General features: G+C 47.6%; 1 protein-coding gene across 3 annotated transcripts in view; it reads right to left on the reverse strand.

Moving 5' to 3' along the window:
• MED23 (mediator complex subunit 23) overlaps positions 1-27,873 on the reverse strand; it is a 684,519-nt gene that overhangs the window by 299,689 nt on the left and 356,957 nt on the right. For all 3 annotated transcript variants that reach the window (XM_078649215.1, XM_078649213.1, XM_078649212.1), the window contains one exon: positions 21,506-21,680. In XM_078649215.1, coding sequence (XP_078505341.1) covers positions 21,506-21,680 — 175 coding nt within the window. The remainder of the gene's footprint in view (positions 1-21,505; positions 21,681-27,873) is intronic.

Raw genomic sequence — 27,873 nt, forward strand, 5'->3', positions numbered from 1 at the left:
TGCTAAATGTATAAATGTTCAGCACATTGCATGGCATGCGTGTTCCTAATAAGGAACCCATAGGAGCGGTACTAAAGGAACTAGGTTCCCGTAGTCCTGAAGAAGAGCCAATATAGGGGCATGGCCCGAAACATGTTGACCTTAAAAAACGCAGGGACATCATAACCTCAATTTTTTCAAAATCAACCCGTTTTTAATCATACCGACTAGCGGCAGGAATAAAGTAGTTAGACCTACTAGTCAGGTACTTTTTAACTTAGCTTAGCATTAACCTCCACTCCCCTCCTTTAAGAGCCTCTTTATCATTTTATAAAAACACCAAATAAGTGCTTCCACAAAGCCGTAGGTTGTAGCACATCCAATCCGCAGCAGATCGGGATGGACCCGTTGATGAAGCATGCCACCAAGGGGCAACCCTGGTGGGCGAGGGATTTATAAGAATAATAGGGTTTTTCTTTCTTTTGGAGAGTCATGAGATGCCTCCCTACTGGGTTCCCGGTTTAGCATAAATAGGCCAGTTTATCCACAAGCGACAAAACATCATCAGGGAAACTTGGGTCCTTCAAACCATTCAAAGGTAACACAGAGTTGTGCGATCAAAGCAAAATAGTTACTTAACAGTAGGAGGAGTTCTGCAGCTTGAAGAGTTTCTGGATTCACATCCTGTGCATTATTCTGCTATCTAATGGTTGGGCCGGAATACTGTATTTTTTCCATTTTAGGTGCATTATTCCGTTTTTTTTAATATCGTCAATTTTTTTACGATTTTTATTTATTATGATTTGTAGCTTGATACGGTCCACATAAAATACATTTTAATTTTTTTTTTAGGAAGCGATACATACAATATACAATACACAGAACCCTTAATGCAAGGTAACAACCAATCAACATACAACTAAACTCAAAGGCCCCACACACATAAAAGGTGCAAATACGCAGGCAATTCTTTTACATTATAATGTGATACTTAAGATGACTGAATAAATACAGTAAACAAGTAATATACAATATTTTAAAGTGCAAGACTAAATACAGCATTTCTAGTTTGCTCATTACGTCCATCATTATATACAGAGAATTAATACTGTACATCTATTTTATGCTGTTCAGAAGTGATTAAGACAGGGGTGTGGCCTGAGAGGCAATGGAGTAGGACGTGTTATCCTTGCTCTCCGTCTCCCCGAGGCCCATCGAAAGACCAATGACCGTCACAAGACAATCAAGCTGGCATCCTGCAGCGTTACCGACCCCTGTCACTGCCCCGCGTGTGACTGAGGGGGTCGGATGTTTCGAAGAGGGGGCCCGGAGCAGCCAAAGTGACGGGTAGGCCTGTGGCGGTGAATGCGGACCATCAACGCCATCTTTTCTCCGGGGGCTGCTGCACCGCCGCCGATTTTGGGGCTGCCCTGAGATGCTGGGCAGGCCCGCTCCGTGTTGGGCTTGGTGGTGGGGGCTCCCTACTGTGATTTTCTGAGGGGGGGGGGGGGAGACCCCTGAAGCTGATTGGTAAAGAGCCCACTGGTGCAACGGTGCTGTAGAGCGACCCCAGGGGCCGGTGCCCCTCTCCCCTGCCTGGAGGCGCACACCCTGCCCCCACCCGGTGTTTAAGGCCTTGCCGCCGGAGAGGGGGCAACCTACCTGCTGCGTGCAGCGCTGCTGATGCCGGAGGAGCTCTGCCGCTGCTGAAGCGGATCCCTGCTGTGGGCCTACATTGACAGCCGTGACACTGCGCCCTCTACGGTGAGTGTGGTGAAGATAAAGGGCCAAGCGTCCCAAAGCATATACCAGATCAGAAGCGAGACCAAGGAGTGGCTGAGACCTAGGGCCCTCTGCTGCTGACAGTGAGATCACCGCCTGGGCCCGCCGGAGATGGGTGCTCCGTGCTCTCTTGGGCCCGGTTGGTGGACTGGCTTCTTCGCTGCTTGTGGACGTGCCTTGCAGCCCGCGAGACGAGTGCTCGACTGGGCCCCCGGCCTGGGACCAGTCAGGGGGCCTGCCTGGGAAGACACAAGGTGGAGGTGATGGTGTCAGTGGCATGGGACCTTAATGGGCCGATGCAAGTTAAAAAGCTCCGGGCCTGAAGGCGGTCAACAACAACAACGCTGAGAAAGCCTAGGGGAGGTCCCCTGGGAGACGCTGGCCCGGTCGACGCACCCATGGCTAAGAGCTAAGTCCTCGTCTCCCAGGAGCCAAATCCCTGCAAAGACATACCTTCAACAAGCAGACAGTGCCTAGAGACACTTAAGGGCCTTGTTAACAACAACTGGGGAGTGAGGTGGCATGGTGAAGGGGCCTTCCTGGATGCAGCTGATCAAATGAGACAGCCAGCCCAATGTTTAACAATCCAGTATAGCTGATAAATTATCTGGGACTACTGCTAAGAGGCGGACAAATACTTTGATCTGTCTGAGTTGGCACGAAGCTGATTGCTCTCAGGGGGACTGCGAGAAGCAGGCCCTGCTAGCCTCGGGATGGCGAGAGATGATTTGGGGACCACTTCTTGAATCCCGCAATGTAAACTATGCCTTTTAGTGCAGAGTCACTAACAGCACCAGTCCTTTCAACGGAACACCGGATTGGAGTGAGGCAGGCCCGGCACATCTATCGGCCTTGTACTTGATGGCACACGTCACCCCATTATGCCACGCTCTAAAACAGCAAAGGACAATCGGGTGATGTCTCACTGGAGTAAGGGCCCACAGGTGGACACATTGGTGCCTTCGCCCTCGCTCTCTCCATGGGCTGGGGATACATCTTCTACCCCCGTCACTCAAAGATACATGGTCCGTTTCTTGCAAGAAATTCGCACAGATATGACCTCAATCAAGGATGAATTAAAATCCTGCCTAAGCGACATTCAGAGAGATGTATCCGAAATAGAAGATAGGGTGGACAACTTCAAACCGACAGTTGATGCCAGGTCAGAAGATCAGGGGTTGCTATGGAGGAGGATAACGGCCTGGAAAGAACAGAACTTCGACCTACAAACCAAGCAAGACGACTTAGAAAATAGGAGCCGACGCAACAACATCCGTATCCGGGGAGTGCCACAGGGTGTGGAAGGCACCAACATCATATTGTGTTGTTGCCTCCCCACCCACTTTAGATAGGGCCCACTGGGTGACTACCGCCAACAGTCACGAAGAGATGATTCCGGATATCGTGATTAGAGTAAATTTTTTCACGGAGAAAGAAGCTATCATGCATGCAGCCAGGGATAAGACTGAACTTACGCTTCCAGGCTATGCGATACAACTCTACCAAGATCTCTCTCCTATAACCTTGAGGAAACGACGTGACTTCAAACTGGTCACTGATAAGCTACATACCCTGGGAATCCACTATAAATGGGGTCATCCCTTTGCTCTTTTTTAACAATGGGAAGGTAAGCGCAGCTCACTGAGGTCTCTAGCGGAGGCAAAAGAACTGCTGGGACTTCCAGATGACTCTCAGAAAGAAGGCGCCTCCCCGTTTTTGGGGCCCCTGGGGCGAGATTTCAAGTCCAAATGGTCCCCGGTTCAACCACGGCAGCTGTATAAACGGCAGCAAGAGACATCCTCACAAGAATCCAAGCGCAACATTATCCAGCTCCTCCGTAATCTTAGCAGGGATGCCTCCTCTGCTCGCTCAACCGCAGACTCCCTCTGAACTCAAACACCACCTGGCACAAGCATGCTCAATGAGACTGAACTGCTACTGCCTGCCTCTCTCCCTTTCCTACTGACAGTGGCGGTGGACCTCATGGGTGGAGAGGGCAACTGGCGTCTTTAGGACTCAGACATCCCGGTGCCTTCACTGATGGAAGCACCTATCGACTTTCTCTTCTGGAGGGTGACTCCTCCAGCAGGTTTGGAGCACTGCGGTGCCGACCGCTGCAAGATGAAGAAGTCACAGTTTGACCCTGTTGGTCTATTGTTACCATTTGTTTTGACATGTTTTCTTTTTGCAGGTCGTATCCTATTGGCTGCGGGCATGTCGGATGGTATAGCTGGCCTGCAGGCCCAAGAGGTGAGGGTGGGGCCCAGTTTCCAGATTGATAACTATCCCCTTCACGGCCCTTCTAATTGGCAAGCAGGCAGCACTTCTACAGTCATTTGCCCCCTTACACATACACTTTTTGCCCACTCCCCAATATATACCTACTCTGGGGGGCCTTAAACTGATATCCCTGAATGTGCAAGGCTTAAACTTTCCAAACAAACGTAAATACATTTGGCGCTATGTTCTCAGCTTGACCAGGATGTCCTTCGCTTCAGGAGACCCACTTGACGGGAGCAGACTGCCATCGTATGGCACATTCAAAATACCATAAACTGCACTGGGCATACATGACTTCCTAAACGCTGGGGTGGGCATTCTCTGTAAGGCAAGCTTTTACGCATCTGTGGTGAAAGAGGTCTGTGATAAGGAGGGTCGCTATTTGCTATTAGACCTACTCTGGGGACAATGCAAACTGACGATGCTTAACCTATATGCCCCAAATACTTCACAGGACACATATATTAGGCATATCCTGTGAGAGCATATAGAGGGGGTGGAGGGTGACATAGTTTGTGGGGACTTTAACCTGGTGTGGGACCCTTCAATAGATCGAAGCTGAACAACTTTTCAGAACACTAGGCTGTGTCTTTGCACTTAAAGAGGGATATAGAGCACCGTGGCCTTGAAGACGCATGGCACTATAAGCCTCCTGACGCACAAGCCTACTCTTTTTACTCGCATGTCCACGCCTCCTACTACCGCCTAGATTACGCTTTCATTACTCCTTCCCTCCTCCATCGGCTAAGTATGGTGGAGCTCTCAGACATCATCTCAGCTCATGCACACTTAGACCTCACATGGGGAGCTAACGCGACCCACCCTGGGACCAAACCACACTGGCGTCAACACCACCCCCCCCCACTGCATCTTTTGTGCGATCCTGAAGAAGTAGAGGAGAAACGTCAAGGAATCACCAATTACTTTAAGCTTAATGCCCTCCCCGAAACCTCCTTCCACACACTGCTCCACAGAGTGCTTGTGTCCTGAGGCGGAAAGCCAGGACGTGTGAGTGTGTGTGTGGCTCTTGGTTTTTAATTCACGGAGTTCTGATCACTAGGACTCACCTCGCCGATAATTTTAAAAAATCGATCTGCACCCCCGTGCTGACAGGGGACTGCTCCACTATTGGCCCAACTACTCTCCTTGCTCTCTTGTGGCCCATTGCAGCCGATTAGGCGCTGCTTGGGTGCCACCGCCATCTTAGTGAGGAGCAGGCGATCGGTCCAGTGCTCCGCCCCTCCCGCCCTCACTGGTACAAAGCCCACAGCCTCCCGTGCACCGATTGACAGAGTGCTCGTGTCCTGTGGCAGAAAGCCGGGACGTGTGAGTGTGTGTGTGTGGTTCTTGGTTTTTAATTCACTTAATTCACGGAGTTCTGATCACTAGGACTCACCTCGCCGATAATTTAAAAAAATCGATCTGCACCCCCGGGCTGACAGGGGACTGCTCCACTATTGGCCCAACTACTCTCCTTGCTCTCTCGTGGCCCACTGCAGCCGATTAGGCGTTGCTTGGGTGTCACCGCCATCTTGGGTGAGGAGCAGGCGAGCGGTCCAGTGCTCCGCCCCTCCCGCCCTCAATGGTACAAAATGGCCCCCTCGTTCAGGGAGCGCAGCGGGCGCGCCAGAGGCGCGCCAAAGGAAAGCCCGTCTGCGCCCAGACGGGCCCTGGGGCCTGCCATGCTGCCGGGCTGACTACTTACTCCCGTGAGGAGTTGCTGATCATTACAACGGTCAGGGCCACTTGAATGAGCTAACACTCAATCGGGCCCAGAGATTGGGAATTTTAGCTAATTGCTCCTTTACCCCTGAAACCACCACAATGACAAATTCAAGCCTCACCAGCCACACTGCGTCTGATTCCTATCCCCATTCCATGTCCATAGCCTATCTAAACACCCGCTCCATGGTGAAACACAATTTGGACCGCTTTCTTTTACTGGATATGGATAAACCCGACATCCTTTTACTTACCGAGACATGGTTGACTCAAGACTCTGCCCCAGATATAATTGCGGCACTGCCACCAAACTATTGCATTATTCACGCTGATCGCGATTCAGGTAAACCTGGTGGGGGAGTGGCGGCTATCTTTCGCCACGACCTGGGTGTCACCGCCTTGACTAGCCTGAACTTCCAGATACTGAAAATTTGGTTCTAAAAATTGATACCTCCTACACAACAATGGCATGCGTCCTCCTGTATAGACCCCCTAACAATATGCTGTCCTTTCCTTTAACGCTTAGCGAACAAATCGCCAACCTGGCCATTGACCATGCCAGGATTCTTCTGGTTGGGGACTTCAATTACTGGTTCAATGACCCTTTGGAAAGGCCCTCAGTCGCGTGAACTCACGGAGCTTCTCACAAACCTAAACTTTGAACAACATGTGCTCTTACCTACCCATCACAAAGGTCACATCTTGGATCAGGTCTGTTCCAATTCCCTTTTAGTTACAACTCCAGTAAATACCCCATGTCTATGGTCTGATCATTTTCTTCACACATTTAATCTCGTCTATCCCCCTAAAAAGATCACCGCTACAGCTATGGGTGGACGAGCCAGGAAATGGAATTCCCTAGAAAGGTCGGAATTTCATCAAACAATTGCCACTTCCATTCCACCTCATCATCCTGACATTAACACAGCAGAAAATAACCTCTCTTGCTGGCTGCAAACAGCCAGTGACATCCATGCCCCATACAAGATGACTGACCAGGCCCCGGTGAGACGATAACGCGCCGTCCAACGACCCAGGGGACGGGGACGGCGGGAGGCAACTACGAGAGCCCGGGCTTGAGTAGGCCGGGAGGCCTGTATTTGCGCGCCCTCCTCGGTGCCCCCCCCCGGGGCCCCACAGGCCTAGACGCGGAGAGCGGAGGTGGAGAGACACCCGGAGGAGACTCACTGGCCCCACACACGACGAGGGACCCCCGCCACAATTCCGAGGAGGTCCTGGCTGGGCCTATTGTGCGGAGGTGACGCAGATCCTGCGGGCCTGGCCGGAGAAGGGCCTCTGCCTCGTCGCCCTCCTCTACATTGGGCCGGAGCTCGGCCGCTACAATGGGCTCCCTCGAGGGTGGCCTCCTTGGAGAAGCGGAGACCGCCTAGCCCCTGCAACACGCGCCTCGAACTGCGGTGCCGGGCGCCGACCCCGGGGCGGTCTGCCCGCGAAGCTGATCACTGGGGCACGGTGGAGGTGATCCCGACTCCTGCAGACGAGCTGTGCCATGGACATCATCCCAAAGGTGTGGAGGGAGCCCTGACGACGAGGCGCTTTGTTCTTGTCTGGGAAGGGGGACACCCCACAGTCTCAAACCTATAGACATTCCCTTGTACTTCGCGAAGCAGAGGGGGTGCCCTGCAGCTAAGGGGGGACTACCCCGCCTGTCCTAGAGGCGACACTCCTGAGGTACGGGACGCTCCCCGGCTAGGACTTCGCCGAAGCGTGACGCACCAGGGGGAACCTTTGCGTGAATCCCAGCCCCTACGTCATCCGGTCATTCAGAACTTTTGCGGCGCACCCCCCCCTCCACGATGTCAGGCAATAGGGGGGGAAAGAAAGGAGACCGCACCTTGCCAGAAATGCTGGGCAGAGGGGCCCCAAGACATGATAGGACTCAGCCGGTCCCGAGCCCCCCGACTAGCTCTCGAGGTGCTGAAGGAGGGGAACCCCCAGTAACTCAATCTTTCCTGGAGTCGCTGTTCGGCACCCTCAGGGAGGACTTTCAATCACTGAAACAGGAGGTGGCCGGGGAGATCCGTGAAGTAAGGAGAGAAGTCGACTCCCTTGGAGAGCGCGTGTCCACCATGGAGGAAGGCGGCCACTCCCGTGATGAGGAGATCGCGCACTTACAGCAAGAGGTCCTACGACTCAGAGATCAACAGATTGACCTCCAGGCCCATGCCGAGGATCTCGAGAACAGGTCCAGGCGCAACAACATCAGGGTCCGCGGTGTTCCATCTAACGCGGAGGGGGACGACGTAGCCGCCTTCCTGAGAGACCTGTTCCGCGACATTTTAGACGAACCCAGCGATTTCCCGGTGAGAATTGATAGGGCGCACAGAGTGGGCCCCCCGCGGCGCGCCTCGGCGCCACCACCAGACATCCTGGCCTTCCTACCGGACTTCCCTTTGAAAGAGCGAATTCTACGCGAGGCAAGGCGGCAGCAGCCGGTGAATTTCCGAGGACATCAGGTGGCCCTTTACCAGGATTTGTCAACGGTCACATTGCAGAAACGCAAATCCTTCAAGATTGCCACGGACTTTTTGAGAGAACATGACACGCAATACTCCTGGGGCCACCCCTTCAGGCTCATTTTCCGTTGGAACGGGACTTTGCATCAGCTACGGTCCCTTCAGGACACCTGTCGAGTGTTGGGAATCACCGCGACGGACGAAGATGCTCCCACGCCTACCCGCCGACGCAACACCAGGGAGGGTTGGCAGACAACTAGACGGCGACGCTCCACAAACTTGCCTCTGCGACCTGACTCGCCCACAATCCGAGCAGAAATGGACTGCGCGATAAGAGAGGTGTCCAGAGACACCTCATCTGGTGATGTGGCCTTGACGGCCTGAGCAAGCTCCGGGGGGAGATCTTTTTGGCATTGTCATCATTGCAGGTGCGAGGGCTCCGGGGGGGGAGGGGGCAGCGGGAGGGCATCGGTGGTGGCTGGACGTCCACTCGAATAACTTTCCACGGGCTGGTCCGTTCCGGACCAGACTGGGACAATGGTGTTCTTTGAACGGTTGGGCTTGAGGGGGGCGGGGAGGGGGGTGGGAGGGCCTCCAGTTGGGGTGAGGGGAGGTGGGAAGTTGGGCTGGTTGGGGGAAGTTCGGGGGGGGGATCCGGGGTTTGTGCTGTGCTGTCGTGTTTTGCTGTTGCTCCTGCCTTGACCTCCCACCACGGGTACAGTGTTACGGGTGTCGTGCTAGTTGGTTATTGCATTTTTTACGTCCCACACCACCATACCACACGGCAGTCGCTGCTGACTCAGGTTCATTGAGCGCCATCCTCACGATGATCATTCATGACCCTTAAGATAGTTACCATTAATGTGAAGGGGCTGAACAACCCGGTTAAGCGTAGAGCTATGTTGTCCCTACTTGAAAACACCCAGGCAGACATCTGTCTTTTACAAGAAACTCACCTCCTAGCCCGAGATTGCCACAGGATGAGGTCACCGAAATTCCCGGTACAGCTCTTTTCCTCAGGGGCTACCAAGACGGCGGGGTTGCACTCTTGGTGTCTAGAAAGTTTAAGGGTGAGGTCCTGCACAAGGTAGCAGAGCAGAGGGGGAGGCTCCTGGCTTACAGGGTCAAGTTGGGGGGATTTTTATTTACTGTAGGTTCAATATATAGCCCTAACGACCGCCAAGACCTGTTTTTGCACTCGGCCCTTGAAGACATTGCGACTACCCCGGACAGGCACATAATCCTTGGAGGGGACTTGAATATGGTCTTTAACTCATCCTTAGATAGATCCGCGCAGCGACGCCCAAATACCGGGGAGTTCTCACAGCTGAGCAACTCCCGCTTAGGTGATCTCGATATGCATGATTTGTGGAGACGCCTACGCCCCACCACCCAGGCCTACTCCTACTACTCCCACGCGCACAAGACGTACGCGAGACTGGACCATCTCCTGGTTACAGGACCGGTGGCCGAACTGGCGACGGCTTCCGATATAGGGGTTCTTACGTTGTCAGACCACGCCCCGGTATCGGGCTCTTTCCAACTGCCGCCGGTGTCTCCCTCAAGAGGGGTCTGGCGCCTTCGGGATACCCTGTTACATAGGCAGACGGTAGTAAAACAGGTGTGAGACGCGATCGCTGAGTATCAGAAACATAATGATAATGGAGATACCACCCGAGCGACGCAGTGGGCCGCCTTGAAGGCGGTGCTCCGTGGTGAGTTTATCGCCATTTCCTCCGCGGAGAATAGAGAACGACAACAAAAAAGGGACGAACTTACGGCTACGGTGCGGGAACTGGAACAGGTGCATCAGAGGACGGGGGCCCCCAGAGTCTGGAGGCAACTCAAGGCTGCCCGGAAACTCCTATCCGCACTGGACATGGACAGGGCGGAGTATGCAGCGCTCCGCCTGAAGCATGCGTATTACACTGGCGGCGACAGGTGCGGGCGATTACTCGCGAACAAACTTCGGGTAAAACACCAACACCAGCGGGTTAAAGAACTGTTGATTCCCGGCGGGGCGACGGCTACAGAGGACCACCAGATAGCAGACAGGTTCTGTCGCTATTACGCCGCCTTATACGCGGGCGAACCCCCCTCGGCATCGGCCGAGGCTGATTACCTCGCATCGGTCGAACTCCCCACCCTCGCCCCGGAGCAGGCAGAACACCTGGAGCGGGACATTCGACCAGAGGAGGTGATTGCGGCTATATCCCGGCTCAAGCATGGGAAAGCCCCGGGTCCCGACGGCTACACCCCGCTTTTCTACAAAACGTTCTGCCAGGAACTGGCGCCGCTGTTAACGCGGCTCTAACTCCTTTTCTGAACCAGGAGCTATCCCTCCAGACCTGCTCCAGGCAACGGTGTCGGTTATCCCCAAACCGGGGAAGGACTGGACTGAATGCGACTCCTACCGGCCAATCTCGCTATTGAATGTGGACCTCAAGCTCTACACGGGGATCCTAGCGGCCCGTTTGGCGCCCCATCGGCCGGGGCTAGCGGACCCGGATCAGGCCGGGTTTGTCCCCGGTCGGCAAACGGTGGACAACACTAAGAGGGTGATCCACATCCTAGAGAAGGCCTCCCGTATTCCCGGGGAACGCATGCTGCTCTCGGTTGACGCGGAGAAAGCGTTCGACCGAGTGCATTGGTCTTACCTTGAGAAAGTGCTCTGCAAACTAGGTATAGGTGAGAAATTCCGCACCTTCATATTTAACTGTTACAGATCCCCTTCCGCGTTGGTGCGGGTGAATGGGTGCAGCTCCAGCCGATTGGCGATAGAGAGGGGGACCAGACAAGGGTGCCCACTGTCACCGCTTCTCTTCGCTCTCTACATGGAGCCATTTGCTCAGAGGATTCGTCGGAACCCGGTAGTGACTGGCGTCCGGATGGGGGGCTACGTTCACACCATTAGTTTGTATGCGGATGATGTGATCTTAATGCTTGATAATCCGAGGGAGGCGCTCCCCGCTTGCATTGCCGAGCTGGACGCCTTCGCCACGGTAGCGGGTTTCAAAATGAATATGAGAAAGTCGGCAGCCCTAGACATCTCGCTAACTACTGCGACGAGACTTGATTTACAAGGACGCTTCCCCATGCGTTGGTCTAAGGATCTGGTCCCGTACTTGGGCTTACTACTGGCACCCTCTTTGCCTGCCATGGTGTCGGCCAATTACGCAGCCTTAGGCAAGAAAATTAAGGAGGAGCTGTCCCGCTGGAGCAAAGGTACGTTGTCATTGCTGGGTCGGATTGCCGCGGTGAAGATGACTCTCTTGCCGCAGGTACTATATTTGTTTCAGGCCCTACCGCTTCAGCCACCGAAGGGGTGGATCCGACAGGCTCAGGCCGACGTCGCACGCTTTGTCTGGCAGGGCCGCAAGCCCAGACTCAGGAGAGCCCTGTCCACACTGGCACCTGAGTCCGGTGGACTTGGCGTGCCGGATCTACACAAGTACTTTCAGGCGGCGCAATTGCGGTATTTAGTGAGGTGGAGCAAGTGGGAATCTGACAGACACTGGCTGTTTCAGGACCAGGCGGTGGCGGGCAGGACCCTACAGGAGATACCCTTCATGCGCAGAGCTCCCCGCCCCCCCCAATCTCTATGCGTCCTTTGTCACACAAGTTCCGCTCCGAGTATGGGATGCCGTGAATGTTACGCATGAGCTCACCACCTTCCAGTCACCACTTACACCACTGATTGGGAACCCCGACTTTCAACCCGGGATGGAACCTGGTGCATTCTCGCTCTGGCGGGCTGCCAGATGCTGCGCTTTGTTTCACATATACGGTCCGGAGGGAGCCGTGTCATTTCAAGACCTCAGACGGGACTACCACCTACCCGAGACTGAACGTATGCGGTATCTGCAGGTACGCCATTGGGTGCTTCAACCGCAAGTGCGGGACCTAGCCGACCGGAAACTCACTCCATATGAGATGTGGCTGGCGACACGCTCCTCGGACGCCAGGCTCATCTCGGACATTTACCGACTCTTACAGCCCCCCCTTTCCACATCCACAACCCCGGACGGGATCGCTGGGAGCGGGAGCTAGGGAGGGAACTGAGCCACAAAGACTGGGACAACATTTCCTACCGGGCGCGTCATTCAGCATATCACACTGGGCTCACTGAAACCTTCACTAAGATATCCACTTACTGGTACTACACGCCTCAGAGGCTGCATGAAATGAACCGTAACATCCCGAACACTTGCTGGCGCGAATGTGGGCAGACTGGCACACTTACACACATTTTGTGGGACTGTCCGTTACTGTGTCCTTACTGGAAAGAGATCTTAGATGAGATAGACCAGTGCTTTAACATTGAATTGCCTCGCTTCCCTGCCTATGTCCTGCTGGGATTACCTAACGGCTTGATGTATCCTCTAAGGTCTAGGAGGGGTAGGCAGATAGCGATCGCTTTAGGCTCGGCGATTCAGAACATACTCATATCTTGGCGCACCACCAACCTTCCCACCACGACGGGCTGGTTACACAGGTTATGGCACGTTCTGGGAATGGAGAAACTGTCCCTCACAGTGGCAGGGGAAGTGGATAGGTTTGAGGACCTGTGGCAACCTTTCCACACCTTGCTACTGTCGGAATTCAAAGAAATCACTTGTCCCCGATATCTCAGACTAATGCGGCTAACATCCCTGACTAACCCGCTTACCTAGTTGGTATGCATGGAGAACATGATGAGAGGTATGGATCCATCGCAGAGGTGATGGAGGTGCAAAACTTTCGCTCAGCACAGGGGGGAGGGGGGTTTTGCAGGGGGGGTAGGAAGGGGGGAGTTGGGGGGGGTTGTTGGTTCTGGAACTTGTCGTCACTGCACTCACACCTAGCCTGAAGCTCTACAAAGGGTTCTGATTGTAATGTCTGGAATACTGATGGCGCTCCAGGAGCAGAGACTTTGCACTACATCCTTACGGCGACTGTATTCATTGTATGTATTGTTTCCCTTGTTCATTAAAATGCAATAAAATGCTTTAAACCTAAAACAGCAGCCATGGCAAACACATTTGTGGAGAGAAGCCCAAATTCCAGCCGAAGGGCCAATAGGGCAGCCAAGGAATTCAGATTGCAGATTTGGCACCAAGTTCCCCCTTTAACTTTCTAGAAAAAAAAAAAAGAGACTAATGCCACTCTTCCATTACCGCACAGGCATAGCTCAATGCAGGTGGAATCTTAATCGTATAAACCGTCAATAAGCCTTTGTCCACAACACTTATATAGTCTACTAATGGCAGTAGCTTGAGTTTTAGCCTTCCTTCTACACTGAGCAATGTGATCCTTATTTAGGCAACTATTAGAAAACATTCTGGCTAGGTATGGGTGCAGTTTCATCACTTCCAAGTTGCCTATCCCCAGGGACCAGTGCAAACTCTTCCTAACTCTACACCCTCTCATCCTAAAAGTCATAACTTTACTCTTAAGGATATTTATTTTTAAAAATGTCATCGGAATAATTTCCCCACCTCAGAGAGATGCCTGTGCAGCCCTATCGAAAGTAAATCCAACATAACAATGTCGTCACTGTAGAGTAAACAGCCAATAGTATTTTCTCCTTAGTATAGGCTGATCCCTCTTACACTGACTCTACAAAGTAGATCATATATGTAAAGGGGAAAAAAGGAGGGGCGCTAATAAGCACCTTTTCTTCAAAACAGTAGGTTTCTCTACTTTACTCAAGAGACCCTGATTCCCTCCCATCAAAATCTGGGACCAAGTTGAAGGGTGCAAGGTGATTATCAACCTAAGCAAGTGCGCCGGCATCCTCAGTGACACTAGTTTCCTCCAGTGTCCCATTGTCAACCCTATCCAGCTCTGTGGAGAAATCAATAAAAGCCGAATATAAGGCCATTCCCTTGCCCACAGGATACTTAGCTATCAGTGTTTGGAGGGCCATAATACTGTTGAAAGTTCCACAGTTCCTGTGAAATCCAGCTTGCTCTTCTGGAACTAGATTATTACCAAATTCCTAATCCTGGAGGCAAAGAAGAATGCTCTTTGTCAACAGTTACTGATTGCATTCAACAACGCAATCTGTCTAAAACTGCAAGGGGAGGTTTTCAGGCCCTTTTTACATAGGGGTAGCACTGTGCTACGTTTCCAGGCGATGAAAAACACCGGGCAAAACAGCGAGGCCCATGCAGAGACCTCTTGTTTGATGATATCGGAATATTATCTGGTCTCATTGTCCCAGAAAATCTGGCGCCTTTAATAAAACCCTCGATCTCCTCACTGTAGGGCGGGCCATAATCGCCCAGAGAGGGAGGTTCATCCCTCAAGTCCAGCAACGTCCCACATGTGGGATTGATGGTATATTACTGTGAGATATAATAGGACCCTTCTACGTCAGAAATTGGAATGGTCTCAGCCTTAATTCTAGTATCACAGTATTCTGCTATCAGTGACCAGTGTTTACGCGAGTCACCAGAAGAGGAAACCATTCTCAGTTTAATCCGTTTCTGGTCCTCCTCACTCCTGCATTCAGACACATTCAATCTAGTTCTTACCCGTTTCAGTCAGTTTCTCTTTGCCTCGATGGCAACTACTGCTTAATTTGTTTTCTTACGAGTGAATTTATGTCACAGTTTACCCTCTTTACCTCCCAAGAGGTAGCTACATGGGGTTTAACAAGAGCAGCACTTTTTAAAGCCAGATTCATCATATTATTTTCTGACTAAAAAGTACGTCCATTTGGTTTTACTATACACAATTGTGTGATTTCTTGAGTTCCAGCTCTTAATAAGCTTGACCTCAAAATCTAAAAACACCGGAAGAATACCATGATCACATTAATCCATTTCTAAAACCTCAAAGTTGGAGCAAGCGACAAACATTTAATAAGATACCATCATATAATTAATTAATGATTGACTCAGAAAGGTGAAAGAAGCTGGCAAATCCTCCAAGAACCTACCATTTAAAACAGTAAGGTCATTAGATCTCAGGCAGTCCAAAAGTCTAAGACCCGGCCTGCCTGAACTAATATTACCAGGCAAAATAGCCTATGCAATATTCCATACCTTCTGAGTTTCCAAAAATCAAAGAAGAACAATATTTGCATTAAAATCTCCCACGATGATTATCAATGTACATTCGTTCAATACGCTAATATTGTGTATAAAAGAGAACATGGACTCAACTAAGGTATCACATGACCTTCCAAGGGGGCTATAAACATTTGCCAAGAGAAAAGACGTGTAAAGTCTGTCATGTTACTCAAAGCTAGCTTTAGGCAAATGTACAATTTTAAAGGATTGCCACACATCTTTGGATTGCAGTTTATGCTACTGCTAAGTAAGATGGCTATGCCTTCACTAGTGTGCCCTTCTATCGTGGATTTTGCACACACAAGAATAAAGAAAATAATCATCAGAGTTAAAATCAGAACATAACCAAATTTCCTGAATACAAATTACTGAGGGGCAGAACTGCATTAAGAAATTTAACTTGGGCTTAGAATGTCCCAGGCCTGTCATGAGAAGAGAAAAAAAAACAGTGCCGATGATTGTGTTTTAATGTCCAGAACAAGGGTGGGGCTGCAGAGGCTTGTAACTAGTTTTAATGGTTTTATGAGTGACCTTGGACTGGAAACAAATGTTGCTAAATCCCATGTTTTGGTGGTGAGCAAACCTCCCATGAACACAAAAACGTTTTATTAATAATGAAAAATTACTTTGTGTACCCACCTTTTCCTACTTGGGTATTCTTTTCAATAAAAAAAAAACACATGGTCCCACTTAGTGGAGGCAAGAATTGGAGATTGTAATCGTAACGTTGAGGCTATGTTTAGGTTCACAAAAAACTAGGCTCCCGGCCCATACAAGTCATCACAGATACATATAAGGCTCGCACGTGCGCCATCACTTAGTACGGGGCTGGTGTCTGGGGGTTTTGTAACACTGCTGGCTTACAGAGTTGAAAATATGTTTCTTAAAAGGTTGTTAACAGTGCCTAAAAGTACTACAGTTACTATTTGTCATAATGAATTAGGTGTAACCCCACTATCTTTTTGTCGCCAGTTATCACCACTTCTGTTATGGCGTAGTATATGGGTGAAATAAGAGACTGTCCTAAATCGTGCTATAATCACTGACAGTATGAAACTGGTTTGTGTCAAGAAAATTCCCTGGATTATGTATATACACGAATTACTGGGGAAGCTGGGGCTCCCAGACTGTATTGACACCCCCGGTAATATAGTCAAAATTCAAAGAGTTAAACTGAAAAGAATGTTTATGACATATAGTTATGAAGTCAGAGATCGTTTAGAATATAGCAAGAAAAGAGTTGTTGAACACTCCTTGCTGGTTTGTTCTTCAGGTACTGAACCCTATCTCCCTTTCTATTTTAATCACCCTAAGATGTTTTATCTCATAGAATTCAGGATGGGTATTGCCCATTTATTGGTTTCCTATCTGCGTGATGCACATTGTGACGCAAAACTGGATTTGTGTTCTTGAGACTCTGAATCAGCACAGAGCACTTTACATTTTATGTTTTTCTGTGGACTCTATACTACTCCTAGACACACTTTTTTAAAACCACTGTTAAGATTTTTAAATATAAGAAAGTGCAGGGCTGCGTTACAATATTTGCTCCTCTTGAAAGATGAATTTATTTGTTTAATGATTTATAAATACATTTCCACAGCGGTACGGCTTCGGAACATTGTTGGTAAATGATTTTGTATTGCTTAAAACAATATTTTAACATAAACTTGATTGTTTTAATTGTATGAAATGTTTTTATTATGTAATTTTTTTATGGTTGATTTGCAGCTGAATAAAGATTTATTGATGATGATGAAGATGAAAAAAAGAGTGGTCATATGGTGCATTTCCAAGAAAAATTGAGACGGCTGTTAATTCCTGCGCTATAAAAATAATATGCTGTAGATGTTCCATATTTGCTTCCAAGTAATTATCCACTTCTGACCTGATCTTGTCATACCTGCTAACTTCCTGCAGTGCAGTGTTCACAAGAACATAGTGCATCAATGGCAGAGTGGGGTCTCCTGGGATTTCCTTTCTCAAAGCTAGATTACATTACTCTAGAACAGAGAACAGTCCGAGGCAACATGTCAGTGCCACCCCATTGAATCTGTGACCAGGGCCCTGTGTTTTTAGTTATGTCCTGACAAATGGCTTGAATTGTACTGCTTGCATTTGAAAGTGTTTGCTTTCAGCAAACCAGTTTATGTAGGCTGCATGAAAGCCATTTGTCAGGCCATAAAGACCGCACAGAGCTGCTAAGTGCAGCTAATCTCTCTGAGCGGTTATAAAGAAAGAAATAGTACCAAGACGCCAGTGTGGCAGTAACCTGTGAATAATTTTATAAGAGTCCTGCCCTACAATGATGAAATTAAGGTAAGAAGGAACACATTCAGTTTGGTTCTTTGTTTTATTCAAATATGTTTTAATAATTGACAATAACTGAATCAGCCTGTGGGCAGCTGGTTTATTCATCACTATAAATGGCAGAAGTAACTCACTAATTATTAAACGTACTTTACGCCACATGGACACAAGCTACATTTCACTGATGAGGCTCTCTCTGCCAATGCACCCTGGTGTAAAAAACCTTAGGGGGCAGCCCCATATCCCTATCATGTCTTTTTCAGCACTCCCTACCATCACAAGCACTGAATTACTCGGCTATCTCACAAGTTACATAGACCAACAGGATTTGGATTTAGGGTACTTTGGTGTACTCCAGGTGAATCAGATGCTACAGACTCAGAAGTCACAGTCGGTGTTCATGAACAGCTGCTAATTCACCCTGGATCTCGTTTGTCATCTTTCTTCTAAATGGATGTTACTTTCTTCCAGTGCTGTATGTACTCACTGGCCTACTTAAAGCATAACCATGAATGCCACTAATCAATCTAAAGAGATCTTCAGGATTGTCTCTGATCTCTCTAACCCTGACCGAGTTACTTTGCCGATTCGATCCACTTAAGATGTGTGTGACTCTCTGAATGTCTTCCTTGGAAATAAGATTGAGGCTATTACAAACAGCATCCCTCCCTGTTCACCAATTATTAATCTGTTCATGGATGTGGTGAATAGTCAAACTCTTACCTGCTTCTCCAACTTAACGCAAGAGGACCTAGCACTCCTATTGACAAAGGTAATGTCCGGTTCTTCAACTGACATCTGCCCCCCAAAGTTCCTGAAAGCAGTATTATCTTGGATGCCTGACCCTATATAGTCATTTCTTAACCAATCTGTCAAAATGGGTGTGGTCCCTTGGCCGTTTCTTTAAGAAAGCGATTATTGCCCCAATTATAAAGAAAGCTGCTGCTTATCCTACGGATACGAAAAACTTTAGGCCTATCTCGCTTTTATCCTTTTTTGCCAAAATACTCGATGCCCACATAGCGCGTCATCTAGGTCTCTTCACTGAAGAGTCAGGCTTCTTGGCTCCTGCACAAGCAGGATTTCAACCTGCACACTCTACAGAAGCTGTGATTATGTCTGTTGTTGATGACATGCGAAAAGAGGTAGATAATGGCAACACCCAAGTCCCGGTGCTATTGGACTTGTCTGCGGCCTTTGATAAGGTCGACCATAGTATTTTGGCTGACCGGATCAGGGCCAGGGGCTTCAAGATTCAGTATTGAACTGGCTTCTTTCCTTTTTGAGGGACAGATCGCAATCAGTTAGGCTACCTCCTTACTCATCTTCAGAGGTGCAACTGAATTGCGGGGTTCCTCAAGGTTCTTCGCTGTCTCCCCACCTTTTAAACATCTATATTTGTCCCCTAATCAATGTCCTCAAACACAAAGTTATTAACATTTTTAATTAAGCAGATGACATACAACTATTATTTATGCTTCGTGATTGCCCTTCATCTCGCTATTTGTTTCAGGATACTATAAGGTTCATCCGAGACTGAATGAACAGCAATCATTTGAAGCTGAACCCCAATAAAACGGAGATAATGGTCACAAAAAGTAAGGTGAACTATTGGTGCCCCTCGTTCTGGCCTAGCGAGATGGGTTCTCCCTCCTCAACTGAAAAAGCTGTAAAAAGCCTGGGAGTCATAATAGATGCAGAACTTTCTTTTAAGCATCAGGTAGTGGAAACTAGCTGAAATCGCTGTTAGCATCATCTCAAGCCATTTTGTTTTTGGCAGCCATTTTAGTTAGCCATGTACTTGCCATGTACTTCTCCTCTTCACTGCTACCTGCCCTTGTATTCTGCTTGAGTCATCAGTTACAGTTAACTCCTTCAGCATTGAGTCAGAGCACTTCACATGCTCAGAAAGGCCTGTAGCGGCCAGAATGCACCTGATCTTAGAGTAACTGTCAGGCTATTTTAACTAATGTCAGCAATATAGTAACTCCTCTCACTCGGTTGACAAAGCCATTCTTATGTATCCTTATATGTATTTGTGTGTATACTTGTACTGCCTGTTGTTGAGTCTCCATGCTAACTCAGGTATCAACTAGCCATAAAAGGCTCTTGGTTTCTCTACACCTTAGACTGCCTCATACAGTGGCCTGAGGGTACCGTATTGACGCAGTCTCCCTCATGTGAGGTTAATACATTTATTCTCTTGCTATTACAGCTTCCGTGCCAATCTCTTCTTTGTTAGTTTAAGGACCGGTGCATCAGTGAGCCCCTAAAAAGGCTTTTTATTCTACCGTAGGAGCTGTGACTTCTACCTTCTTCTGCCAGCTACGTAGCATAAAAAAGATTTTAAAAATCCTTATTAAGGAGGATTTGATCCAAGTAATCACAGCTCTATTCTTGTCTAGATTAGACTATGCTAACACAATTTACCTGGATCTCCCTAAAATCCTTTAGTGCAGGCTCCAGCTTGTTCAAAATCAGGCTGCAATGCTGATTTACACCCTGCCCAAACTTGGCACACCTTCCAGGTAATGGTGGACCTTCACTGGCTGCCAGTTGTACAGAGATCAATGCTTAAAGCATGTTGCGTGGTTTTTAAGTCCCTTTACCTGAGCTACCCTGCCTTCGTGAAATGTGTAGCATTATTGAATACTGCCCAACCAGAGCTTTAAGATCTAGCAACTCGAACCTCTTGCCAATTCTACTCTGGAAAAAACAAAGGATCAGCGGGCGTAGGTTTGCCGTTATCGCCCCTTGTGTATGGAATAGCCTGCCTTTGGACCTCAGGGCCTCAATGGACCTTGCCACATTTAGGAAACTCCTGAAAACACTGCTTTTTAGACAGGCTTATTACTAAGGGAGGTTGAACTTGACAGGTTACCTAGCGCAGAGACCATCTGGTGGATGTGTGCTTTGCAAATGGGCAGTAACATAACCCTCCACCCACCACCCTTCAGAATTTCCCAAGAAAGTGCTTCATTTGTGCTGTCCGAATTCCAATATATTCTTAAATATCTTTAAAGATCATTTATTGAAATTTACATTCTGTTGTGTGCTAGAGAATAGTAACATCCTACAGCCTTCCTCCAGCACACCCCGAGGAGCCAGCATGATTGTCACATGAATCCTCTCACTTTTAAGTCAGAGAAAGAAAGGTAAACACCAAGCTCCCTTGGAAGACAGAGCCTGACATTTGACCTCTGTCTTTGAAAGACCAGATATGTGACAAGCTAAGAACAAGATTTAAAGGCCTGTTTACTGAAATCGAACACTGGTGGAAGATACAGTAAATAGGTTCTGCTCCACTAGAAGGGCAAACTTAAGCTGGACAGCCTAAAACAAATAAAGTCAGCAAATCGAAAGCAAGCAAATGTGAGCAACAAACCACAAAGCCAATGGTAAGAGATGTGCAAAATGCATTCCCAGGGATGTTTTACGATTTTCCCCAAGATGCCTTTAGCAAACCAGACAGCACAGTTGCCTGGTAGGCTCTGTCCTAAAAAATGCGATATGTCAACTAATACATGCACAGTAAAATTCAGTCTTCAACATCTAACTCAGTGTATGTCACAAGAGACTGTGGACCACTCACAATACTGCAGATGTTAGAAAAATGTCTGAGGGAGAAAGGTACCCAATTATAATGGAATTTAGCAATGCAAAGATAGGGGAAAGGAACTGTGTGCTCTGTATTGATATGGGCCCAGAACAAAGGAGTGAAAACCCCCAGTTTACAACAATACATACACTAGCATTCAAGGACACAAAATAAGCAATATTTAGATTTAAACAATTCAAACACAGCAATCAGCTTAGCGCAGCATACCTGTATTTGCTCTCAGTTGGTAATATAAATGCTATAAATTCATGTCGTAATTATTTTCCTTTTCTACTCACCACAAGTGGAGCTGGTTTTGATTTGTTTGTGGAAAAGCAGCAAGAGAATGAAGGTGACTCAACAGCTGGACCCTGTAATGAGGCTGAATGTGGTGCATACGGTAACTAAACATCTCTAGTAGAGTGTGAAGGATCCCCCAAGCATGAGATTTGAACACCGTGGGCAAAAGCTGACCTGAAAGAAAATAACCCTAAAGTAAAAGTTCTGCATACATACTATTCTTGGCTAAGACTGTGTGCATATCTAGAATGATAATGTATTCTATGTATGCTTACAAGCAATGCAAAGGGATTTCTGTTCCCATTGACAGCATAAAGAAAATCCTTTACATCACAGCAAGCAACATTTACAGACGAATACTACTTACGTTGACAATGAGATGTTGGGTGTCACACAGTTCAAGGCTGTAAAGTGGAAGTTTAACATAAACTAACCAACATGTTTTTTTTGTTTTTTTGATACGGGACATTTAATGTGCCACAGATCCTGTACCCGACACCCACATAAAACAGAAATGTAACTGACAGCACATGTAAATTCAAGACAATGCCCATACTGTTGAGGTACCTGCAAAACCTCAAACATGTGGGGCTGGACCATCCAAAGCAAAGCAGAAGAACCTATGCTCTGTGCGATATTTCAAATATTTAGTCCTCATCCAATATGTGCTGTGAATGGGATGCCCAGCGTGTTAAGGAACGACACATAGGCATCTATAAAAACTGAAAAGAGAGACACTGAAAACAAGATTATAGTAGGGAGGGCAGTACCTCAAAACTGAATATTAGTCTCAGCCACAAGTGAATTTGTACATGCGGGATGACAAGATTAGAATGGATTAATCTAACAATACTATTAAGATTTGCTTGACAGAAGTGAGTAGCAACTCAGAATATCTAGCACCTGAAGGAATGGGGATTACTCCAGGTGGAGCACTTCTAGCACGATTTGCCTCTGTAAGCACATGAATGCTGCCCTTGTCACACAGCTGCATAAGGAGTAATTCACAGATGGAGATGAAGCCAGAACATGGAGTCAAGTTTAGTGATGCCCACCACTACATGGCTGGATATAGAAGTCTTGAAAGTTCAATACTTTAGGACCACTGAGGGTGTCAAAGTGCCATCAGAAGAGCAGAAAGATTCTAGGGATAAAAGCTCTTAGACGACCTTTTGATAGATGAAGACATTCTCAGGACTTTAGATGGATTGTTAGGAAAATGAATGATCAGTTATGGAAAACTGTCAATGTTTTTTTACTACGAACAACTGCTACTTGTTCCCTACTAATGCTCAACAAACTGGGTAAATTGCCTTTTACGAGCTTAAATGCCAACATGGAAGTTTCCACATAAAGTGGAGTAGCCCATCAAGGAGTAGCCCATCACAAAGCACGCTGAAAGTTTCATTGCGCAAAATAAAAATAGCGTCAGTTCTAAAATACATCAACCACAGACAGGCATGACATATATAATTCATACAGGAAACCAAAGCTGGGAAGATGTGCAATAAAGTAATAGAGCATTATAGAGATAGAAGAATCTCAGATCAATTACTGTCAAACAACCAATCACAAAAAATGGCACAGTGAAATATTAATCTTTAACCAGCCACAAAGTCATAGGTCATGAATGTTTATTAAAATACTAAAAAGAAACAATTGATAGACGGAATGCCGAACAATTCAAACACTCACCCCCAGTCACAAGGATCGGGGTTTAATCCACCATTCATTTGCTGACCACACCACCCCAGTTTGGACCTAGCCATATGCAAATCAGTCTTGACCCTGTTCCTTATAGGAACAGTCTAGCCTGAAATGCCCAGACGTGGGTTCCGTGCTCTCCATGCCTCTGGAGTCAAGCAATCCTGGCTGATGAGGGGTGAAAACCCCGAAACCTGTCCTAGGATGCTTGTTTCAAGTCCAGGGAGGACCTGGCCTGGCAGTTAGGTCTGGACTGTTCCCATTGGGCGCAGGGTCAAGACTGATTTGCATATGGCTGGGTTCAAACTGGAATGGCATGGTGAGCAAAAAAACGATGGATTTCTGCCCAGATCTCTGTACTGCGGTGAATGTATTAGATTGTTCTGCATTCGGTCCATCAATTGTCGCTTTTGTATTAAAATATTACTCAATCAATCAAAGTTTAACATTTTAGATAAAATGCATTGACAAATACATGCAAGATAGATAAATAACATCTCATAAAAATCTTTCAATGGAGTAAAAAGAGATCGAATAAACAAGTAAGATAGTCACACTACATGATAAGTCTTAAAAAGAATTTTAAACAGACAAAAGTGTGTTAGCACAATTCATACAAAATTACAAATGCCAGAAAGTTACACAAGAGACTTTCTGCAAAAGTTACATTTACTAGCCCACAGTTTACTTGAATCTATGGCCAATTAACCCTTTTCTCCTATGCCAAACTGAATCGAGGAATTTTGAAACGAGAATACTACGTGGGCCCCAGTATTGTATTTACAAACTCTCAGGGCTACCCTATATTGTCAAACCCCTATGTGCCTACAGAGGGTAACAATTTATTAAGCCCTCTGTTTTTCATATGACGGGCAAAAAAATAGGATGTGTACCTCCATTTCATCAGCAGCAAAGTACAGTTGATTGAGATAAAAAGCCCTCCAGCTACTAGTAAGTATGCTAAGGACAATGTCCCTAGTCTTAACTTGATATATAATGATCGAGTAAATGGAGGGTTTACACAGTCCAAGAATGTTTCAAATCTAGGGCCAGGTTTTACTTTTAACAATCTGGCTGTCAAGGTTCTCAAACTTGTGGATTGCTGAAGTTTTACCCACTCCTAATCCCAAAAGCAGTTCCTGACAGACTTGCGGGACGTGGTAGTAATGGCTCCTTTGTTGGACCACAAATCGCTCAGACCCAACTTGGTCAAAGATGCCCTGTTTTAACTTGCACAAAGTAATCTTCATGCCCCAGGGCATGATGAAATATCTGAGACATAACCTGTAGGGTTCCGACTCCTCCACTGGCCAAATAAAAAAACAGTAGAGGATTGGAATTTAGCTTAATTATACCCTCTACAGGTTTCATGTCAATGACCAATCTTATGGGCCATAATGGGGTGCTTTGTGGGAGTTTTACAATACCTCTTTAAAAACTGTTTTCAGCCACCTCCATAAAGTTAGCATTACTATTGCCGTACAATTCTCAACCATAAACAGCACCAGCAACCGCTTGGGTCCTACAGATTTCTAGAGCTGTGGTAACAGGGCAAAATGTTATGTTAGCAAATCTGCTGATAACAGCCGCCCCATGCTTTAGCAGTACCACACTTTTCTAAATTTGGTAAAACCATGAGTTTCAGCTGAACAGTCGTAATCTTAGGTAGCCAAACTCAGTGACTCTTAAGACTTGGTTTACTCAATCGTAGTGTCCCCCTGAATTGTTTAGGAGGGTTGATTATCATGAACTTTGTGTTACTTGACTTGATTGTTAGGCTATGGGTCAAACAAAATAGGGTAAAACTTACTAGCAACAACGTTTGTGTGTGCTCTGACCCTTAAAATGGTGTACGTTTAATTGGCGTGTGCCCAATTTGCATAGTCTAACTTGCTTGCAAGTCTTCTAGTATATGATACCTGTGGTACCCAGGGCCTGTAAGTTAGAGTGTGCCCCAGCACAGAGGACCAAAACCAGACATACAGAGTTGCATCAGAATTTGCTGAGACCAGGAGTGTTGTTGGAGAGTTGCTGGGACCCTCAGAAGGTAAGTTATCGTCCCAGGAAGGATTAGCCGATGATCGTAACTACGGCCGAATGGATTTCGGACAGAGCAGAGAGGACTTTGTGAGATGTCCAAATAAGAGGAGTCTAAGGGGGAAAAAAAGGGCACAGGCCGCCCCCCACTCAAACCATAACACACAGCGATAGGCCTGTCACCCAAGACACTCTTAGGAAAATACTAATATGGCATGGATAATGGTGATACAAATAAACTTTATGTTTTATCACCACCCCTCAGTTTTTCTGGTGATTCAAATCCAGCCAAGTGTCAAACATTAATGCGGTACAAACACGGTAAACTATCAATCTGTCGTGATACCACCACCCAGAGGACAATTCCAGCCCAACTGGCAACAATACTCCCCTCGGGTAACCCGCCAGAGGGGCAGAACAACCCAGCCATGAGTTCCGATGAAATACAAATAGTATCCAATGACATCGTGGTGAACCTGTCTGATCATGTGTTGACGTCGGCAGAAGTGAGGGTTTTAAATAAGGGGTTGGGGTTTGTGCCAACTCCCCGTCATGACGCCTTTACCTGTAGACTAGAACTACACGAAATGATGAGGAAAATCAAATTGCACAAGTTCTTCACTGACAAAGATAAGGTGAACCAATCGCTGTTCAGTACGGATCTCCGTCGCCCTTCCAATTTCTGTCCACCCAGTGGTTCATTGGGTCCTGAGGTGGCAGTTTTTGAACAGAAAGTGCTTCACGATGTGGCCACCTTGGAGCAAGTCCCCCAAGTACATCAGGGTTGTAATATGAACAAATCAGACTGGCAAGCGGTGAAATCCCTTCAAGACAATACACTGTTAACCATCAAACAGGCTGACAAGGGGGGTGCGGTCGTTGTGCTAAATACATGCGACTATGAGGCAGAAGTACTAAGGTTACTGAGTGTACGCGCCAATTATCACCCCCTCGCCAGAGATCCTACACCTGATCTACTGGAATTGATTACCAGCATGGTGGCAGATGCCTTAGGGAAGAAGTGGATAACACCCAAAGAGGCAGACTTTATTGTCAACAAAAAGTCTCGCATTCCGGCGTTCTACATCTTGCCGAAGATCCACAAACCCCAGAGGCCACCCCCGGGACGCCCTATAGTGTCGGGCATCCAGTCAGTTCTGGAGCCCCTGTCGCAGTTTGCGGACTTTTTTCTGCGCGAAGCAGTGGTTACCCAGGAGTCCTATGTTCAGGACACGACTGACATTCTGAATATCCTTGAGGGAGTTCATTTTGACCCTGAGTCACAGCTGCTAGTTACCATCGATATTGAGTCACTCTACACCAGTATCCCCCAGGACGCCACGCTGGTGGCAGCAGCACGGGCCCTGGGGGAACTGGAGTGGTTCTATGACACGCCCATCACGTTTGTCATGCAGTGCATTGAGCTTGCATTGACAAAACATTTCTTCGAGTATAAGAATCAACTATACCTTCAGGTGTCTGGGACATCTATGGGGGCCACTTTTGCCCCAAGCCTGGCCTGCATTTATGTGGGCCAGTTTGAGGTGAATGTGGTCCTCCATCGGAACAACAACCCCTTCAGGGAACATATCTCCCTATGGAGGAGGTATATTGATGACGTCCTCTGTATCTGGACAGGTACAGAGGACCATCTCCTGGAATTCCTCTCATGGCTTAACCAGATAGACGACTGCCTCAAATTCACTTGGTCTATTAATAGAACCACAGCAGTTTACTTGGATGTTGACATTGTAGCGGTTGACCATAAATTGGTGACGACCGTACATCACAAGAAAACCGATAAGAACTCATTGCTCCACTACAACTCTTTCCACCCAAGAGCCTTACGAGATAACCTTCCGGTGGGACAATTTTTGCGCTACAGGCGTAATTGCTCCACTACAGAGTTATTTGTGGAACAATCAGAAGAATTGGCTGTGAAATTGACTGCAAGGGCTTACCCTAAGAAGGTGGTTAGGCAAGCACGCAAACGTGCATTGAACACGCCCCGGGAAGCACTCCTGGAACGTCATGTAAAAACTAAACAGGAGTGCATACCGGTGATAACAACTTTTGATCCCTTATCCACCAAATTAAGGCAGATCGTGAGAAAGCACTGGTCAATCCTTGATACCAACATGGGCAAGATGCCACCCCCACGGTTTGCCTTTAAAAGAGCTACAAATCTAAAGGACAAATTTGTCCACACCCGGACCTCGCTCCCTGTTTATACAGAAAGGCTACCCCCTGGCCATCATCCTTGCGCGGGCTGTTCAGTTTGCAATTTAACAAGGACCACGAAGGCGGTGACCCTGAGAAATGGCAGAATTTGGCATCTCACCAAGTTCAGTAATTGCAATACTGTAAATGTAATCTACAGACTGACATGCAAATGTGGACTGCACTACATTGGACTTACATCTAGAAAGGTGAAAGTCCGCATTCAAGAACACCTTAGCACCATCAGGGCAAAAAAATTGACAACGAGATTAGTGCAACACTTCAATGATATGGGACATGATCCAAAAGATCTGGAGTGGGTTGTACTCTAAAGGGTGATGTGCGAGAGTCATAATGTAGACAGCATTTTGGCGAGAAAGGAAGCTCGCTGGATCTATCAGGAACA

Source organism: Lissotriton helveticus, chromosome 6 (genome assembly GCF_964261635.1).
Source record: "Lissotriton helveticus chromosome 6, aLisHel1.1, whole genome shotgun sequence".
NCBI classification, from domain to species: Eukaryota; Metazoa; Chordata; class Amphibia; order Caudata; family Salamandridae; genus Lissotriton; species Lissotriton helveticus.